Below are 21,477 nucleotides of genomic sequence, written 5' to 3'. Positions count from 1 at the left end.
TGTCTTCTCTTGTGAAGTGACTTTAATAAATCTTCTGATCACTTTAATTGGATTGTTTGTCTTCTTCCAGTTAAATGGTAAGAGTTGTTTATATATTGTAGATACAAATCCTTTATTGACTATATAATTTGCACTTTTGAAAGAGAGAAATGAAACTGCTTCAGATAATGCTGCTTTGCTAATGTAGCACATGGTCTATCTGTACTTCAAATAATTCTTAAGATAAAGGGAAGCATCACCCCCATAATCCTCGGGTACCAAATTTCCCATGCCTTAGTGGGAAATTCAGCTACCAAATTTCCCATGCCGGCTAGCTTATGAAAAATAGGGAAAAGGAGTAGAAGTAGAAAACATACTGATGTTCTCAACATTCTTCTTAATCCCTCCTAATTTTAGGAGTTTCTTCGCAAACCATTAGTAGTAGGAAATAGCAGACTGGATCATGTAAATGATAATTAGTTCTCCTCCTTTTTTCTTGTAAGCAAATTTTTAAAAAGCAGTTAGCAAGTAGTAACATTATTACTAATAAAATCTCCTGTACTTTTTATTAGATTTCTCTGTCTCTTAGACTAAGACCCTGTTATTTACATGGATGTTTTCCTTATCAGACTAACACAGAACATCTAATACAGTGCCAAGTATATATTGCTCTTCTTACTTCCTTGGTTCTCTCCTTTTCTTTTAATTCCTGTCCATGTGTTTTCCTTCAATCCTCTCTTCTTCTCTTTCCAGCAGCCCACATCTGTACTCAGGAGTAATCTGCTGATCTCGGATGAGCTTTGGTTACAGACGTTTTGGTGATCATATAGCCACCTACCACGCTTCGTAATTTAAAGACAATGAAATGAAAATGACAGACTCTTTGTGGAACTCATAAAAAGAAGAACTGAGATTCTGCTGAGTGAAAAATAAAATCATTTTTAAAATAGTATCCATGTATTAATACTCTGCCAGAATAAACCAAACACATAATTCTTTTTTAAACTTTGCTAATTTAAGACTTCAGTCTAGCAGTAATGCAAGAACCTCTAAGGAATCTTTCCCAAACAAGAGCCAGTATGAGGAAGTTCTGTGGCTAAAATAATCATCCTCCCCAAAAGTACAGATATGCAGGAGGGGGTGGGGGGTGAGGTATTCAGAATCAAACCTACTCATGTTAAACCATGGAAAGAAAACTCGTTTAAGTGCCTTTAAAATATTGTTATATGTAAAGAACAATTTTATATATTTTTAAAATTTTCATGAGATACATTATCCCTCAGGGAATGCTTCAGTGTCAGACACAAATTTGAAACTACTCTATAAGCAGTATTAGAATTAGGATAAACAGTAGATTATATTGGCAATCTCTGACATAGTATCAGGATAAAGACAAACCTAGCACTAAAAATATTTCATGAAAGTAATTATGACACAATTAATTATATTCCCCAAATCAGAATGGTTCTCATCAGACACCTAATGCTAAGCTTATGTTCACACAGTTTTTCAAAAGGCCCAATATTAAAAGAAGATTCCTCTGGTTAAAAAATGATGGTAATAATTTTTGCCTATTAAAGATAATATCTTGATAAAACATAGTTTTGTTCTCAAACACGAGGTAAATCATTACTCTAATACATGATCACTATATGAAATAATTATCCGGTTAGTAAAAAATTGTGTACATCTTTAAAATTTTCAGTTCAACTGGTTTTCTTTTGGTATAAGAAAAAACTTAATGATTGGCTCAAATTCATTTTTAGTAATATAAAATATGTGAGCTTTATTATATGTTAAAGAAAATAAAGACAGTATGACCCAGAATTTATTAAAGTTACAATAAAACACTTTTCAATGCATACAAAATTGCAAAATAATTGATGTTTATTTCAATAAAGATATCAGATTTAATATTTACTGACAAGATAAAGATGTTTAATGACTTTTGTTCTGTTCCAAGGTCACCTTATTGAGCGATACATCATGAAGTCAATAGTTGTACATCTAGGAAATTTACCAATGGAGCTCTCTTCCACTGGTGTGTATATTTTAATTTGTCTCATGTGGGTGTCTCTTCCATTTTGGTGATTGGCTAAAACAGCAATCTGTATCATGAATGTGCGAGTTGGCTTCTTGTGATTATCGGTTAAGGGAACGTGAATCCAGCCACTTGGTTCCACCAATTCAAGTTGCTGCCAAGAAAAGAAAAGTCAGATTATGTTTTCACCCAACGAATATAATTTCTTATAATGAATGTATTCTAAAGTTGGCTTATAAGTAACATTTTGCTCACTCAGAGCATGACAACGTAATAAACATTACTAGTTACTGGGCACTTTTACCATGGTCCATTTTTACAGTTGTTAATAAGCACTTTACATGTACCATCTTAGCAGACAAAAAGAGAATTATTTGCAATCTTAGTATTTACAGAAACTTATGTAACATACAAGCTTAGATTTGCACATGTGTAAATGTATAGCCCCAATGGAAGACCATGCTGATACAAGAAAAGACTCTATATGCTTAGAACATGTAATACTTCTGATATATTTTATTTCAAGGATCATGCCTAAAATATCCAAACTCACATAACAACAAATCACATTCTATATAAACTGTAAGAATACTAACAAAAGAAAATCAGTCATTACACAAACATCAGTTTTCTTTCTTGAAAAATAGTGATTTATGTAGTCTGAATGACAATCTAAACCTACAATCTACATTTTTAATGCTTTTCAATAAAAAATGTCACATAATTTTTTTTAAATTTTCATTTTATTTTAACCAAGAGTCCAAATACCTTTCCTCAACAAGGGAAGGAAAATTGTAAGTCAAAAAAGTAAACCTAAATTTCCAAAATTTTTCCTAAAGTTACAGAATAGTTTTTAAAAAACAAATAGTGATTTTTAAATTACCTGAATTACTGAACACATGAAAGATATGCACCACAGAAAATACAGGTTTATCTATCAGCCCAGCCCAAGGGCAATGAGTGTCAAAGAATCTAAACTGGATTCCATGAGTTACTCTAGAAAAACAATTAAATGAACACCACTGTTATCTTCTTTTTCTCCCCTCCCTTCTTTCCTTCCTTTTTCTTCTTTTCTTCTTTCATTCTTCTTTTTCTTTCTTTCTTTCCTTTCTATTTTACTGTTTCTTTCCTTTCATTTTTTATAAATAAGGAGGGTGGTTAGACAAAAGTAGAGATGGCCAAGAGACAGAGAATTGGAATCTTTAAAAGGTAGCTATTTTTAAGATGGAATAATTTTCTCCTTTTAATTACAAAATATATTAATAAATGAATCTCACAAACTACTGTATATAAAATAGACAAACAATAGCACAGGGAACTATATTCAAGTTCTCATAACCACCTATAATGAAATATGTGTATATATATATATACACACATACACACACACACATACACACACACACATATAACTGAATCACTATGCTATATACCAGAAAATAACACAACATTGTAAATCAACTATACTTCAATTAAAAAGAAATTTTTTTAGGTGAATCTCTAGCCCTCATGGTATTTTCAGTCAGTGGCTTTTTATAAACACCACTAGCACTAACTTAAAATAAGTGAGTCAGAGGCTAGGTATATCTGGTTTCTATCAATAACCTTTTAATCATTCAGGCAATAGTAACTGAGTACTTAAAGTGCTCAAAGTATTATTGTAAGTATAGTTTAGCATACAAAACATAAATAAGGCCTTGTTCCAAACCATAAAAAAGTGTAGATAAACAACCTCTGGTTTCATTCAGTTTCTTCATGTATAAAGGGAAGGGATGGGACAAGTTTTCATCCAATGTCCCTTTCAGCTCTGACATTCAATGATTCGCAATAAAAGTAGATGTGGTAGGCAGAATAATGGACCCCCAGAAATGTCCACGTCCTTCCACAGATCCCTTGAATATGTTAACTTACATGGCAAAGGGTCTCTGCTTATGTGATTAAGTTAAAGATGTGGGGAATGGAAGATTATCCTGGATTACATGGGTGGGCCCAATGTAATCACAATGGTCATCAAAAGAGAATGGCAGGAGAAACAGAAAAGGAGATGGGATGATGGAAGCAAAATTGAATAATGCAACCACAAGCCAAGGAATGCTGTCTAGGACCCAGGTCCTACTATTCTTTCATTCTTCCAGTGTGGATGGGTTAGCACTGTCCCCAAGCTTAGCTTCCCTTATAGTCACCAGATGGCTGCAGCTGTCTTCCAGAGGCAGAAATCAAGTACTGTTCCCCTCTTCAATCCCCTTTTTAAGAACAAGCATTCCTCCCAGAAGCTCTTATTAAATATCCATGCCTAAGTCAACCAACAGAGAAGTGGGTCCAACATGATTGGTTGGCTCAATTAGGACTCAATCCCTGGGGCTGGGGATGGGTGGCAGCACATGGCCACTTTCTGGAGGGTAAGGAGATGAATAAAACTGGAGTTTCTTCAGGAGAAGGTAATGGATAATGGATATTGAGTAGAAAACTAACATCTACAGTGAAGAACTGATGGATTGATCTAAAAACAGCACTACAACACTGGTTGATTAAATAAAAATTTAGACATTAACTTTATATCACACCCAAAAGTAAATTCTTAATAATTAAATAGCTATATAAGTTAATAATCACAACAAAAACCTACAAGAGTATTAGAAACCCTACTTCAAAAAGATACCTGCACCCCAATGTTCATAGCAGCACTATTTACAATAGCCAAGACATGAATACAATGTAAATGCCCATCAACAGGTGACTGGATAAAGAAGTTGTGGTATATTTATACAATGGAATACTACTCAGCCATAAAAATGATAAAATAATGCCATTTGCAGCAACATGGATGACCCTGAAGAATGTCATTCTAAGTGAAGTAAGCCAGAAAGAGAAAGAAAAATACCATATATCACTCATATGTGGAATCTTAAAAAAAAAAAAAAAGCCAAATGAACTTATATATAAAACAGAAACAGACTCACAGACATAGAATACAGACTTGTGGTTGCCAGGAGGGAGAAGGGTGGGAAGGGATAATCTGGGAGTTTGAGATTTGCAGATATTGACTGGTATATATAAAACAGATAAAGAACTTTATACTGTATAGCACAGGAAAATATACTCAGTATCTTGTAGTAGCTCACGGGGAAAAGGAATATGAAAATGAATATATGTATATTCATGTATGACTGAAGAGTGGTGCTATACAACAGAAAATGACACACTGTAAACTGACTATAACTCAATAACAAATAAAAAATAAATAAAATAAATAAAATAAAATAAAATAAAAGAAGTAGATCCTCCAGTCCCCGTCAGCCTAACCGATATACAAATGCAACTGGGTGAAGACTTCAAGACAGAAATGCCCAGCCATGCTCTTTCCAAATACCTGAACAGAAACCATGAGGGTGGTAAGTGACTGCTACTGATAAATATCACTAAGTTTTGGTGTGATTTGTTAGGCAGCGATAGTAAAGCAGTGATTAATTATAGTCCATCTATACCCTGGAATATACTCTATGGTAATTCAAAATGATATGTCTCTACATATATTTGCAGTTATTTGCAGCTATCTCTTGTTAGTTTTAAAAAGCGAAGTACCAAGGAACATGTGTTGCATCATCTTCTATATATCTTCTATATATATAAAAATAGTGTTTCTGTATGGATAGAGAAGTCTGAAAGGATATTCACCAAAATAAAAATAGGAAATATCTATAACAGTGAGAATATGGATCATTCTTATTTTATTGCTTATGTATTATTATCTATGCTTCTCTCAATAAACATGAATTTATCTTATTAAAAAAAATCTATTTTTAGTTTGGTGGTGGTTGGAGAAGGACTCAAAAAAAGAAAAGTTTTCAGAAAGTTTCAGTACCTGGTTTTAACATCCCATTGACTGTATTCCATTCCTCCACTAATAGAATCCTCCTTCTTGGTGACTTCAACATCCATAGAGACGATCCTTTAATGACTCGAATTCTCCATTCTTCAACTTCTTCACTACCAACAATTTTTACCTCCGCTCCGCTTCAGCCAACCCCCACCCCCCACAGTCATGTTCTATATCTGATGATGAGCCGTAGCTGCAAGATCGCTGAAATCCTGACTTCAAGCATACCCATCTCTACCACCTCCTGAAGTCACCAGCTTTCTCTAGGGACCCCACTGCCATAGCATCAATCCTAACCAAACAGCTGAACTATGGATTTCATCCACTTTTTTACTGTTCATTAACCCACTCAGTATCTTCAGTTCCCACTTTACCTCCTTAATACCCCATAATTCATTATGATAATCAATCCTTTCATGTACAGAAATGCAATGTTCCTCTCTCACTGTTTCATTATTTTCCTGAGGAAAAAAACAATCCTGGTTAAACCCAACTCCCTTCCTATTCAATGCCTACTGGAGAAAAATAACATGCTGACTGGTTGGTTCTCACTTCAACACAAGTGTGTTTATTCAAGCATACATGTAGTGCCATGTAAAATGCTTACTATATTCCTTCAGAAAATTTGCTTCCCCTGTGTCTGGGATAGCTATTTCTGAGCTTCTCCTCAAATCCTAACACCTGCTCTAATCTCTCTCTGGGCTGATATCTGATTTCACTACGAAAATAAAAGCAATTAGGAAAAAAAACCCCACCAAAACTACCATCTTCCCATCAGCTGTTATACTGTAGTTAAACCGCCCCTGCACCTTTATGAGGCTAGTTCTCCCACCTGCTCAACATCAACAGATCCCATCCTTTCTTTCCCAGCCAAAGACTCTGCTCGACCATAATTTTCTCTCCAAATCATTTTCTCTTCTCCATTGGATCACTGTTATCAGCATACAAACATGCCATATTTGTTATCTTAAAAATTAAAAACAAAACCCTTTTGTAATCCTATGTCCTCCTCCACATACTGCCCCAATTCTGTTTTTTTTTTTTCACAACAAAACTCCTTTAAAAGTTAAAAAAAATTTTTTCACCTGCTAGTTATCTCTAAGCCACTCCAATTTGAATTTTGTCCTCACCACTGAAACCAATCTTGTCAAAGTCACCAGTGACCCCCACCTTGCCAAATCAACTCTCTCTCAGAATAGTTCTTTGATAGTTTATTTCTGGATTCTGGATTTCACTTAATGATATGCCTGATGATGGCTTATTTATATTCAAAAGTTTAAAGCTCTTAAAGTTTTATATAATATTGTAGCTTAAACATAGTTTTCTACACAAAATATATAACACAGTTTATTAAAGATAGTAAGAGAATTTGTAAGTGACAGATAATAACTGGTAATTCAGTAAAGACATAAATTTAAAGATGAATAAAGTTAAGACTCATTTTAATGCTGAGCTAAATAGGATACTTGAAATTATGTGCTTAAAAATATATCTACCTGAGTGCGCTTGGCAGTGGATCCTTCCCCAGTTGAGTCTGTGATGAGACCGCAACTCTGGACAACAGCTTGATTGCAGCCCTGTAAGATCCTGAACAGAGGATGCAGCTAAGCTATGCCTAGACTCCTGACTCACTGAAACTGTGAGATAATATGTATGCATTGTATTAGGCCACTAAGTTTGTGCTAACTTTCTTACACAGCAATAGAAAACACAAGGGTAGCAGATAAATAATCAATATTGAAAATTTCATATAAGACTGGTGAAAATTCTGCATTAAAAAATGTCTAGAGCTTTACAAGTGTTTATAACTAACCCAGATATAAGAAGCTGAGACAATTCTTAATGTTAATTTGAAATAAATATGACTTCAACATTCCATTGCACTTCATTTCATTACTTGACCATGGTCTTGTTCAGTCAATTTAATTAGTTACTTGTAAAATACTTGTTTTAGGGGCAACCTACATAGGAGGTATTTCATCCAGTGGAGGAGAAGCCATGTGATGGACCACAGCATCAGCACCATGCCAGCCCAAAGCCTACCACCAAGTCATTTCTGAGTAGGAGCTGCCACCTTTCCCTCAGTATTTCTTCCTTGGTATCAGCCACTAACAGTGAAAACTGGATGTAAATACAACCCATTAGAGTTTCTCTATGAAGGTATCTCTCAGCCTGGCTCCACGATGTTCTGCTTCCTGTTAGCAAACTCTAAGTCACTACCCTCTACTCCAGCTATGATTTATTTAAGGGTATCCTCCAAGGATGCTTTGATTTAAAGTATTATCTCCACCATAAATAAAGTTTACATTTAAAAAAATACAGAAGTCATCTGTTAATAAAAATCATGTCGGATATTAAATACAAAGCTGTTTACATGTCCTTTCCTATTGCTAATCACATATCCCTGGAAAATAAATGGAAGAAGGAAAAGTATTGATAGTGGCTTTGAGATAGTTGTTCTCTATTCTCCACTCTAACTACCTGCTACTCCTTCATTAACCATGAAATCTTACGGAATCTCAATATGAGAACTGTTAACAAATGAAACAGACGATTCTAGCATTTTAAGCATCCTTTCACTCAGGAAGGAACAGAATCAGTTAACAGCAATGGTGACCTACTTGTAGAGAAAGAAAGTTTAATATGATCCAAAAGAAACTTCAGAAGTTCCAAATGTGTTAAAAGTAAGGATACCACAAAGGCAGCTGAACAAGAAAGACAGAATCCAACTCAAAGAGCTCACTATGGAAAGCAAGCTCTTTTGCCCTAGTGAAGAAAGTGACCACCTCAGAAGGTCACTTTGAGGTTGAAATCAGTCACCCTGCTACAGAGGGTCAAGACATTAATTCTGGACTTGTAAGTCTGAAAAAGTTTTTATATAGAGAAGTTCACTCCAGAAAGAGTTCCTGGAGAGTTAAGATTGTACAGTTTAATAGTTACCTATTTAAAAAGAGGCATAACAAGAGATAAGACCTACAGACAGAGTGTTCTACTAATCTACATGAAGAATTCTGAATAAATTTGAAGTCAATGGCAATTAAAAACAACAATTTAATCTAAGGCCAAAATGGTAAAGAAATGTTAAGAAGAAATTGCAGAAAATCTTTAGATGACAACAACAACTAGTACTACTACCCAAGTTAACTAGACTTAACTACCATTAAAAAGAAAACCAGGTAAGATAAGTAAGTACTAGGGATATAATGGATAGCATGACGACCACAGCTAACACTGATGTATGATATACAGGAAAGTTGTTAAGAGAGTAGATCCTAAGAGTTCTCATCAGAAAGAGAACTTTTTTTCTTTTTTATTGTATCTACATGAGATGATGGATGTTAACCAAATCTATTGTGGTAATCATTTCACAACATAAGTAAATCAAACCATCATGCTGTACACCTTAAACTTATACAGTGATGTATGCCAATTATTTCTCAATAAAACTGGAAAAGAATAATTATGTCCTTTCAAGACAAAAAACAGTAAATATAAATACATACATACAGAATAAAATTATGCTATAGTTCTATTGTAAAAAGAGGAATAAAAGTCTAAGTAATGAATAATCAAGAAATGACAGCAACAGATAATAAATTTAGGAAAGAACATCAGACAAAGAAGACCAAGATCTGAATTTCACTTCTGTTCTTGAGTTTAAGCAAATTATTTCTCCTTGCTAGACCTTCACTTCTCCATCTATTAGGCTAAATCATATAACATTGTCATTTTTGTAGGTCAAAAGTAAAATCAGGAAAATTTAATTCCCATATAATTTTTATACTTTCCTCATAGGAATGCTCTAAGGTTACAAGGTAGTATAAATTTCACTATTGCTAAATCCACAAGATGCTTTTCACTTCAAACCTTCCTATTTTTTCTACATAATTTGATGCAACCTCTTCTTTGAAATGTTCTCTTCCCGTGGTCTCTGTGACTTCACCTTCTTCAGATATTCCTCTACCTTTCTCATCTCTTTTTTTGTCTCTCTCTGGAAACTCCTCTATCCATTACTTAAACGTTGCCTTCCTCACAGTTTTGACCTAAAACTAGTCTCACAATATAGAGTTTGATCTACACAACTGTCCTAAACCACTGTATCCAGACCCATGACTTCAGAAACCTTAAGTGGCTATGTGCTGATGATTCAAAATTTTGTATCTCCTTTTTAAGAGGTAACTTCTAAAGGTACTAAGAAAAGACAAGGTTATCTACAGAAGGCAAGGCAAGACAGAAAGATTCCATGATAAAAGCCACCCAAAGAGTTCTGGACTTTAAATATATTTCTTTTAAATTAGTTTGAGGCAGACAGTGTTCCTTCTAAGAATAACTACAGGTAAAATTTTTTAATCATCATTTTAGAGTAATTAGAGAGCTGCTAAAACAAAGAGGACTAGAGGACGCTAGGGTTCTGGGGAGGAGAGAACCTCAGAGAGGTTACTTGTCTTTTGGAACCCACTTTAACCACGGGGGCATTTGTTGACTCCAGGATGGGGTAAGATGCTAAGAATCATGGTTTTGCCCAGATAGACAGCTGCTTCTTGAAGTCAGAGAAACATGAAGAACCATTATGAGTGGTCTTTTAGAAAAGATACAGAGGCTTGAAGAACTTTAAGCACACAGCCTATTTTCTGCTCAAAATATTTGCCATGTTGTGAAGTTGTCTGGAATGGGAGGATGAAGGGATAAGTGAGGGGTCTCTTAGAAGTAGAGTAGAGTTTCTGGAAATCTCTCAGGGCTGAGGAAACAAGTCCTAAAATGTAGAACTTGCCCAGTGAGCACATGAGGCTACCCAAACGACAGCCCTGAGTGGCTATGACATGGCAGTATTAAGGAAGAGGCAGGTGGAACCTTATCAAAGCTGCAACACAGCCTCAAATCAACTCAACTCAGAGACTGAGAGGAGTACAGTTTCTCGGTCTGTCTGCCTAGTTCAGGAATGAGCAAATTCTCTCTAGAGAAAGAAAACAGCATTGAGAGCAGCACTGTCCTATTGAAAGATACTGTAGGTCACAAATGTGAGCCATGTATGAAGTTTCACATTTCTAAAAGCTACATTTTAAAAACTTTGAAGAAATAGGTCAAATTAATTTTATATTTATTATAACCAGAAAGCACTTCAACACATGAGCAATATAAAAAGTTAATGAGCTATTTTACATTCCTTCTTTCTATCAAATTTCTGAAATCCAGGATTTTTACACTTACACCACATGACAATTAAGATCAGCCAAATGCCACATGCAGCTAGTGGATAATCTACTGAACAGCACAGATCTAGAGTTCAGTCTTGCAATCAGTCAAAAACTACTATTATTAACCCAGTTAAGAAATAAGAGGGAAATATGAATAAATGAAATGATAATTTCATCTGAGAATTGGAATATATTTTTAAAATGGAACTGGTAGAGCTGAAAATAAAATATCTGCAATTAAGAATTTAACAGATTGACTCAACAGATTATATATATATCAGAAGACAAAATGGACAAATTCCTTGAAAAATACAATTTATCAAAGCTAACAAAAAGAAATAGAAAATCTGAATAGAACAATATCTATTAAGGAAACTGCCTCATAATTTAAAACCTACCATAAAATTCCAGGTCCAGATGGCATCACCAGTCAATTCTTCCAAATGTTTAAAGATGAAATCATATAAATTCTGCACAAGTGCTTAGATAGTAGAAAAGGGAAGACATTTCTAAAATATTTTTATGAGGCTAGCATAACTTTGTTTTGTTTTGTTTTTTATTGAAGTACAGTTAGTTACAATGTATCAATTTCTCATGTACAGCACAATGTCCCAGTCATGCATAATAATACATATATTTGTTTTCATATTTTTTTCACTGAAGGTTATTACAAGATATTAAATACAGTTCCCTGTGCTTTACAGAAGAAACTTGTTTTTTTAAAACTATTTTTATATATAGTGGCAAACATTTGCAAATCTCAAACTCCCAAATTTATTCCTTCCCATCCCCTTTCCCTGATAACCATAAGATTGTTTATTATGTCTGCAAGTCTGTTTCTGTTTTGTAGATGAGTTCATAGTGTCCTCCCCTCTCTAAGATTTCACATATAAATGATACCATATGCTATTTTTCTTTCTCTTTCTTGCTTACTTCACTTAGAATGATGATCTCTAAGTCCACCATGTTGCTGCAAATGGTATTATTTTATTCTTTCTTATGGCTGAGTAGTAGTCCATGGTATAAATATGCCACAGCTTGTTTATCCAGTCATCTGTTGATGGATATTCAGATTGCTTCCATGTCTTGGCTGTTGTATATAGTGCTGCTATGAACATTGGGGTGCATTATCTTTTTGAATTAGATTCCCATCTGGATATATACCTAGGATCATATGGTAAGTCTATTTTTAGTCTTTTGAGGAATCTCCATATTGTTTTCCACAATGGCTGCACCAAACTACATTCCCACCACACCCTCTCCAGCATTTATTATTCATAGACTTTTGAATAATGGTCATTCTGACGGGTGTGAGGTGATACCTCACTGTAGTTTTGATTTGTATTTCTCTGATAATTAGTGATACTGAGCATTTTTTCTTTGCCTATTGGCCATTTGTATGTCTTCATTGGAGAATTGCTTGTTTAGGTCTTCTGCCCATTTTTGGATTGGGTTGTTTGTTCTTTTGTTATTAAGTTGTATGAGCTGTTTATATAGTCTAGAAATTAAGCCACTGTAAGTTGCATCATTTGAAAATATTTTCTCCAATTCTGTAGGTTGTCATTTTGTTTTGCTTATGGTTTCCTTTGCTGTGCAAAAGCTCATAAGTTTAATTAGGTCCCATTGGTTTATTTTTGCTTTTATTTCTATTGCTTGGGTAGACTGCCCTAGGAGAACATTGCTGAGATGTATGTGAGACAATGTTTTGCCTATGTTTTCTTCTAGGAGGTTAATCGCGTCTTGTTTTATATTTAAGTCTTTAAACCATTTTGAGCTTATTTTTGTGTATGGTGTGAGGGGGTATTCTATCTTCATTGATTTACATACTGCTGTCCAGTTTTCCCAATACCACTTGATGAAGAGATTGTTTTTTCTCCACTGTATATTCTTGCCTCCTTTGTCAAAGATTAATTGACCATAGGTCTGTGGGTTTATTTCTGAGCTCTCTATTTTGTTCCATTGATCCATATGTCTGTTTTTAGAGGCTAGCATAACTTTGGTTCCAATACTTAGAAAGGATATTATAAGAAAGAAATATTACAGACCAATCTTTCTCCTGAACACAAATGAAAAAAATCTAGAGCAAAATATCAGCAAATAAAATCAAGCCAAGTGAAGTGTATTCCAGGTGTGCAAAGTTGAATTATCATTTAAAAAGTAATCAGTGTAACTGACTTTATTAATAGAAAAAAGGGAGAAAAATCATACGATCATCCTGTTAGTCACAAAAAAGGCATCTGACAAATTCAATACCCATTTACGACTTTAAAAGTCTTACAAATAGGAAAAGAATGCAATTTTCTTAATATGAAAAACAGCATCTTCCAAACAAATTACCTACAGTGCTTATCATATACAATGGTGAAATTCTGAAAACTTTCCTAATGAGATTAGAAACAAGACGATTATCCACATTTAATACTGTACTGGAGGTCTTAAGCAGTGCAATAATGTGAGGAAAATGGAAGAGAACAGAGGAGAGAGGAACAGAAGGAAAGGAGAAAGGATGAACAAGGATTGGAAGGGAAGAAAAGAAAATAACACTATTTATAAATTATATGATTGCATATCTAAAAATCCAAAAATAATCTATTAACTACTAGAACTAATAAGACAGTTTAATTGGCAAGGTCACTGCATATCAGGTCAACATAGTCATAATTAAAACAGTGTGGAGTTAGTGCAAAGATAGAGTAACAGGCCAGTGGAACAGATTAGAGTTCAGAACAGATCCTCACATTTACAGTCACCTGATTTTTGTCAAAGATGACACTGGTGCAGTAGGGAAAGGATAGTCCCTTCAAGCAATGATGCTGGATAATTTGGATTTCCATTTGGAGGGAAAAATAATAATCTTGATTTCTTCACTTCTCACCATAAACAAAAATCAGCTATAGATAGATTTGGATCTAAATGTCAAAGGTAAAATAATAAAGCTTCCAGAAGAAAACAAAACATCTTCGTAACTTTGGAGTACATAAAATTTTCTTAAACAAGACACAAAAAGCACCAATTAACAAATATTGATTAACTACCTTAGAAGTAAGAATTTTCGTTCATCAAAAGGTGCTTTTAAGTGAGTGAAAAAAAACAAGCCACAGATTGGGAAATATTATGCATCCGTATATATAGCAAAGGACACCTATCTTGACTATTTACAAATCAGAAAGGTATATACCCAACAGAAATGCATACATATATTCAACAGTGTGTACTAAAATGTTCACAGGAGCACTAGTTATATCAGCTAAATTATCCATACACACACCAACAGTCAAATGAATCAGCTTGAGTATATTCACAAAAGGTAATATTCCACAGCAGTGAAAATGAAGGATTTACAACCACCCAAATATACAGATGACTCTCACAAACATGGTGAGTAAAAGAAGCCAGACACCAAACAGTGTGTGCAAAATATGATGCCATCTCTATAAAGTAAAGAATCAAAAAATAAAACCAAAAACCAAACATAAAAATAAATAAATAAACCCAGGTGAAAGCAGCCCATACTGGGAGAAGTTAGAATAATGGTTAGTTAGCTGGGGGACTATAAGGAAGCATAAAAGGGGTTTCTGGATTTTTACTGGTTGCTGATTATGTAGGTGTGTTTACTTCGTGAAAATTCAGTGAGCTGTTCATTTATGATATGTGGACTTTTTGTATCAATGTAAAACTTAAAAGTTAAAAAAAAAAAGGGTCCAGACCTTTCTGCTCTGTCATCCTCTGCTGAGGCTGTGATGTCTGCAGCAGCTGCAAGCATCATGTTCTCATACAATAAATGTCCAAAAAGACTTTCTCCTCTTTTAATTATGGGGGAAAATATTTTCCAGAAGCTATCAGATTTCCCATTGGCTGTTTCTGGATCACATGCCTCTGCACTAACTGAAAGGGAAGCTGGAAATGAAGCATCAGACATTTCTGTTTTTACTATACAAAGTGGTCTCTGTCGGCAAGGAGGAGAGGTGGAGGAACGCAGCCTAGGTAATCAACAATACCCACTGCCCAGGATCATTATTAGTGACCTCCCAACTAGGCTTGCCATAGCAACTTCTGTCTTCCTTCAGTCTAAGCTCGGATTAGAGGCAGAGTCATTTGACAAAAATGTTAATTCGAAAAACCTTCCATTAGCTTCTCACTGTAGTAAGAATAAATCCATGATCCTTAAAAAGGTTGACAAGGGCCTGCATGATCTAGTCTCTGCTTACCTCTTCAGCCCCATGTTCAGTGGTCCTTCACCTATATTTGAGCCGCATAATCTGCAGTTAAGGCAAAAGCAAATTCACACTGTGCAGGAAACCGACTCTGAAACTATTCCAAAGATCAAGAGGTGGCAGAGATATAAATTACGTGTCATTTAAAATGGGTCAAGTGTCTTGGACATGCTCTAGTGTAGTGAATTACTTTTATATTTGTAAATATAAGGATAATAAAAGAACTTTTGGTCTGTCACATGAGATCTTGGTCCCTCTAACTCTAACTTCTAAGTCTGAAGTTTAGTAACCACCCACTCTTTTAACAAGATTTTGTTTCACTTCCAGAAACCTAATACTCACAGTTAATGTGATTTTGCTTCCTTTTGCTTCCACTTTCCAAACCCCACCCCATCCCTTAAATGCTAACTGCAGATTCCGATTAGGTTTATACCTTTTTTTCAAATCTCTCTTGACACTAGAAAACACACAAGTATATAAACGCATACAAACTACTTTTGCCCTCAAACTTTTCAAACAATATATTAAAATGACATCACACTACAGCTCGAATCCAGTAGAAAAATCCATTTGTTAGTCAACAAACTGTGCATTCACTATGTCTTGGACACTGGAAACTGTGACAGGGGTAAGTAGTAAGAGATAACCATTAATTTATTGGAAATTAGTGCATTTTATGTTCATGAAATATATCTAACCACCCACTAATTCTTATGCAAATACCATTTTGAGGAATATAATTTACAAGTGCTTTGAAAAATAGTTTAGGAAATGATGGGCTCTCAAAAGTCAACTAAAATGACAGCTGAGGAGTTTGAAAAAATGTATAAAAGCAAGGGAGAGATCAACAAGAAACAAGGTACATTGTATCCTAGAATTTCTGAAATTGAAAGCACCAGGTAGCTCTGAAGGCAGGGATGCCAAGTCAAGTTAAAAATACACAAAGAAGCAAACAGGAAAACTAACTAGAGTCCATATAAGCAATAGTTAGATGCCAAGATCCTCACCCACCCCCAGTTTAAGTCGGCAGGTGACCATTCCTTTCTCACTCGTACAGAAAACAAAGTTTGTATTATCTCTATGGGTTAAAGAAGAGAGGCTCTAGATTCAGGTAAAACATGACTCGATGGCGGCATCTTAGTGAAAAAAAGAAAGTGAGTGAACATCTACATCGTTCGTAGTGAACCTCAGCTCACTTCATCTTGTGCAGCTACAGGCATGCTACTCGTAGGCAGATCACCCTCAAACTCCGTCCACATCCCACTCCTTTCCCCGGCCGCATGCCCCAGGCCAGGGAATGAGTCACTCTCTTCTGGATAGAATAAAGCCATAAGAAAAAGAGAAAAGCTGAAAGAGAGAAAGCCAGAAGAAAAGAGTTATATATAGTGATGCGAGTGGCCTCAATTTAACAAATATTTACCGGATGCCTATTCTGTGCTGGGCACAGGTGGTAGGTGTGTGCAGTTTTAAATAAGGTGGTCAGAACAGGCCTCAGTGAGAAGGTGACATGTGTGCAAAGAGGTGAGGGTACCAGCTGGACCATATTACTGTTAAGGTCTGGTGAGCATCAAACTCCATCATGAGCCCAAACTGCCTCCAAACTGCTATTCTGTACCTCACTACTAGATGATGAGAAAACAGCCAAGGATCTGCAGGTATGTTAAAAAAAAGAAAAGAAAGAAAGAAAAACAAAGACCAAAACATGGAAATTGAAACAAGCATGTAAACAAGCAAAAACAGAAAAGGAACTCTCAAGAGAAACAGTGAAGGGAGTACAAGATATTTAAAAACAAAACGAAGCATCATTAATATCCTCAGCGACATAACAGAATGCATTCTTAAAACAAGAACAGAATGCCGTTTAAGATCAAGGAACAAAAAGAGGTCTTAGAAATTAAACATATATATATATGCAAAAACTTTTTATATTATACAAAGTTAAATGAATTGCTTGGGATACGAGAAAACAAAAGAGACAGAAAATGAGCTCAATGCAGGAAGTATCATGGCTAACAAACGTGAATTCAGAAAGAAACAGAGAAAACAGAGAGGAAAAATATGAAAGAACATAAGAGCACCTCCCAGAACTAAAAGACAAGTGTCTCCACACTGATGGGAACAACTGAACACCCAGTAAAATGAAGGAAACATACACACACACACACACACACACACACACACACACACACACACACACGCCATAGCACGGCCTTCATAAAATTTCTGAATATCAAAGTTAAGAAGATTTTAAAAGCCTCTACAGAGAAAAACAGGTCACACGCAAAGCATCAAAAATAAAAAGTGGCATTTACACAGAAAACTATGAGGCAATGAAGAATGTGCTTAAAATTCTGATGAAACAATTATTTCCAAACAAGAATTCCATACCCAGCCAAATCATCCCTCAAGGGTAAGATTAAAATAAAGTTTTCAGTCATGAGAGGTTTCAATAATTTTACCTCCCATGTGGAGGATGTATTTCACTAAAAGAGGAAGTAAATCAAGAAAGACAAAGACCTGGGGTCCAGGAAACAAGGAGTCTACCAAAAAAGAAGGTGAAGGAAGTTCCCAAGATGATGTTGAAGGGATGTCTTAAGAAGATAGCTGTTAGTCCACGCCCTCTGAACAGACACCGAGACATGGATATACAAGAAATTTATTAGGGGAAACATCTGTGAAGGAAAACAGGGAGGGAGCCAGGGGTGGCTGGAAGAGCGGCCAGACGGCACTGCAGGTCTGGCCCCGGGGGAGGAGACAAGGGAAGGAAGGCAGGTTGGGTGGATGTGCTAGACTGCACTGCAGGTCCATGAAAAGTTTGGCAAGGCTGTCAAGAAGCCCTTAAGCCCTGACTGCCTGTCAGAAGACTCCTGAGTCCCCTCTCTGCTGTGCTCACTCACTGGCTGCCGGAAGACTGGGAGCACAGCCTCCTCGGCACAAACGCAGTGATGGATATCAGAGAGCAGCAGCTGGTGCCATCAGTCAGTTACGCCCTGTGGTCAGACATCTGAGAGAAACATTCTCAAGGCCACCTGGGTGGCTCTGTAATGTGCCAACTTAGCTAACCTAAACTACATCTCCCAGAATTCCCTTCCTAGTTCAGTGCCACAGCGGAGATATTTACATGCAAGATTTAGAGGGCAGAAGTGAAGCAGCAGCCATTCTGATTTTTACATTCAAGGTAGGTGAGTCTACGAGTTTTGGAGATCCCCAAACTAGGGATCACACATGTTGTCACTATCTGCTGCCACACCCTGCTGTCACGGAGCAGCAAGCCCCACCACTGTTCCACCTTCCCCGGGATCCTCCCGCAGCTTCTCGGACACATAGGCCGAGCGTGTGTCTGCTCCATGACGAAGGGTGTCAGCTCCTTCTGTAGGATCTGGCATCCCAAAGTCGGAGGCAGTGAGACTGACATGGATTCCAGTTCATCGAGTTGGTGCTCACGGGTTTCAGCTTGCCCTTGCTCTCCACCATTTCACATCCATCTTCACTTCTGACTTCCTGCCCTTCCTTCCTGACCTCAAGCTCCGGTATCAGATGTTAAAACAACAATCTTACAGAATTTATTTAACCACTCCTACTTGCTTAAGGTAGAATCCCTGTAACAAATCTCTTATTATTTACCACCCCATCCCCATTATACACACAGACTCATGATGTGCACATACACACACGACACTGGTGCTCTGCTTCTCTAAATGGACTTCCACTGACACATGGATACAGTAGCTGGACTCAAGGTCCAGGAGGGATGTTTCCATGAAAAAACATGTGAAACCCAGAGAGTATGTATGTTTCCAGAGGCATTTTATAAATCAGAGAATTTAGGGATATATCAATAATTGATAACATTTTTAAAATTCAGGAAAAAGTGAAGCAATCATTAATTCTAGGAAAATAAAATTATGCCTAAAAAGGAAATTAAAGCATGACGTAGGTATAAAACCAATACTTATATGGTCATGACAGTGAAAACATGTATAATGATTTAGCAAATACCACGAAACACTATACTAGGAAGATGAAGAGAAGGAAAGTGCATGAGAAAAGAAATAGGATTATAGGGCAGAGCGCTGATATTTCATAGTAAGACATCATTAGATCATGTCTTTAAATACAGATATGTACACGTGTTATTTAGAATTGCACATATCTATTACAGCTGTCTGTGCATATGTCGTTTAGGAATATGAGAGCAAATACCTCCCCCCTCAAAAAACCCCAAAAGGGCTAAAAAACAAAGAGTAAGAGAGTTGCTCCCAAGGAGGAGGCCAGGGGTATGGGGCAGTGGGGAGTACCGGGGCTGGAAGTGCTGCTGCAGGCCCTCACACTTCTAACATATGTATGTATTTTACACCTACATACACCTAAACTTAAAAAATTAAATATAAAAAGTTAAACTTTACTTAAAAAACGTAAAAGTATAATTGAAAATTAAAGAATAAGACTCATCAAGTTGGCAAAAAAAAAAAAAAGGAGGAGGAAGGGGAAAATTTGACAATACCAAGTCTACACCAGTTAAAAGTTCAAAAACAGGCACTGATCTATTGTTTAGGGATACATGCAAAGGTGGTAAACTATTAAAAAAAAAAACTAAGGAAATTAGGATAATGGTTACCTCTAAAAGATACAGAAAGGACTGTGATAGGGAGGGAAAAGGCATATTCCCAGCTCTGGGATGCTCATAAAATTCTCTTTTCTTACATTAAATCTGTTACATACCACATACACTACACATATGCTTTATGGACTCTGGGGAGGAGGGAGTACTAAGCACACAACAGAAAAAACTGCAGAAACTCCAGCACACACCTGCAGGATTTTTTGCGCCATATTTGAGGCTTAGCTTTTTCCCAGTGTTTAGTATTCCAGATATATTATGATTCACTGTTCAATGAGCTCTAAAATAAACAAATACGTATTTCACTTACATTTTACATTAATTTACCTTTTATTCTAGAACAAAAATGAAACAGAATTTGTATGTATGGTAGATATGATAAAACCTTATGTAAATACCTACAAATTTAGACTTTTCACATACATGAGTAATTCTTAAGGTACAGCAAATTTAAAATGTATACTGTCATTCTATCACCATAAATCTTACTGGTAAATAAATACTCAAAACAAAGAAACGTTAAAGACAGCCTTTAAGTACACATGGCAGTAATACATCTAATGGTGGCCTACTGCTGGATTATAGACCACTGGAAAAGAGGCAGGGAATCAGGAATTTAAGATACCAAAGAATCACTATAAAATACTTTTTATATAAATCATTTAACCACTGAGTGAATAACTGCTTATTTAAAAACTCCAACTGAATCAGAAAGATACATGGAAACCCAATTATCTTTTAAAAAAAAAGTTTAGAGAAATATAAATATGGTTATGTTCTCATGTGGAATCTAAAAATGCCAAACTCATTGAAATAGGGAGTACAATGGTGATTGCCAGGGCCTGGGAGTTGGGGAACTGGGGGAGATGTTGGCTAAAAGGAACAAACTTCCAGCCATAAAATGAATAAGTTCTGGGAATCTAATGTATACATGGTGACTGTAATTAACAATAACGTATATATTATATACTTGAAAGTTGTTAAGAGAGTAATCGTAAATGTTATCACCACATACACAGAATGGTAATTATGTGAGGGATGGAGGTATTAATTAACTTTATTGTGGTAATCATTTCACAATGTATATATGCATATCAAATCATCACATTGTACACCTTAAAACTTACATATGATGTATGTCAATACTACCTCAATGAAGTCAGAAAAAATAAATAAATACATAAGTAAATAAGAAAAAAATGTTCAGTATATCAGTGAAGTCTTCAAAAGGTCTTTTCATAATTGAGCTGCCTTCAGAAGGACTGTTAAAAAGCTAACAAAGGCAAGATCTATAAGCAGGCAACAAACTGAATAAATACTTTTTGATCAAAAGACATCTAAAGATTTTTACCACAAGGATATCACAATTCCATGGCAGTAGTGAATAAAAAGTAGAAATCTGGCTGCAATATAATCCTAAGTACACTTTCAGGAGATGGGGAGCTCTGAAGGGGCTGGAAAGCAAGGTAATGGGAATTATTTAGGAGTGGATGAAAGAGACATCCCTTAATTAACCTACTTCATTCACGTTTTCTGGCTTTATGGTTTTT

General features: G+C 35.7%; 1 protein-coding gene across 3 annotated transcripts in view; it reads right to left on the bottom strand.

The window, feature by feature from the left end:
* Positions 1 to 1,848: 1,848 nt before the first annotated feature.
* Positions 1,849 to 21,477, bottom strand: part of ANAPC10 (anaphase promoting complex subunit 10) — a 55,006-nt gene continuing 35,377 nt past the window's right edge. Inside the window, exons 5-6 of one of the 3 annotated variants that reach the window (XM_045516393.2) lie at positions 7,394 to 7,484; positions 2,032 to 2,174 (exon numbers count right to left, since the gene is read on the bottom strand). In XM_045516393.2, the coding sequence (XP_045372349.1) occupies positions 2,167 to 2,174; positions 7,394 to 7,484 (99 nt within the window). In that variant the 3' untranslated portion in view covers positions 2,032 to 2,166. The other 2 variants (XM_010954591.3, XM_074377836.1) reach the window with 2 other exon arrangements.

Source organism: Camelus bactrianus, chromosome 2 (assembly GCF_048773025.1).
Source record: "Camelus bactrianus isolate YW-2024 breed Bactrian camel chromosome 2, ASM4877302v1, whole genome shotgun sequence".
Classification (NCBI taxonomy): Eukaryota; Metazoa; Chordata; class Mammalia; order Artiodactyla; family Camelidae; genus Camelus; species Camelus bactrianus.
This window is presented reverse-complemented; position numbering and strand designations above follow the sequence as displayed.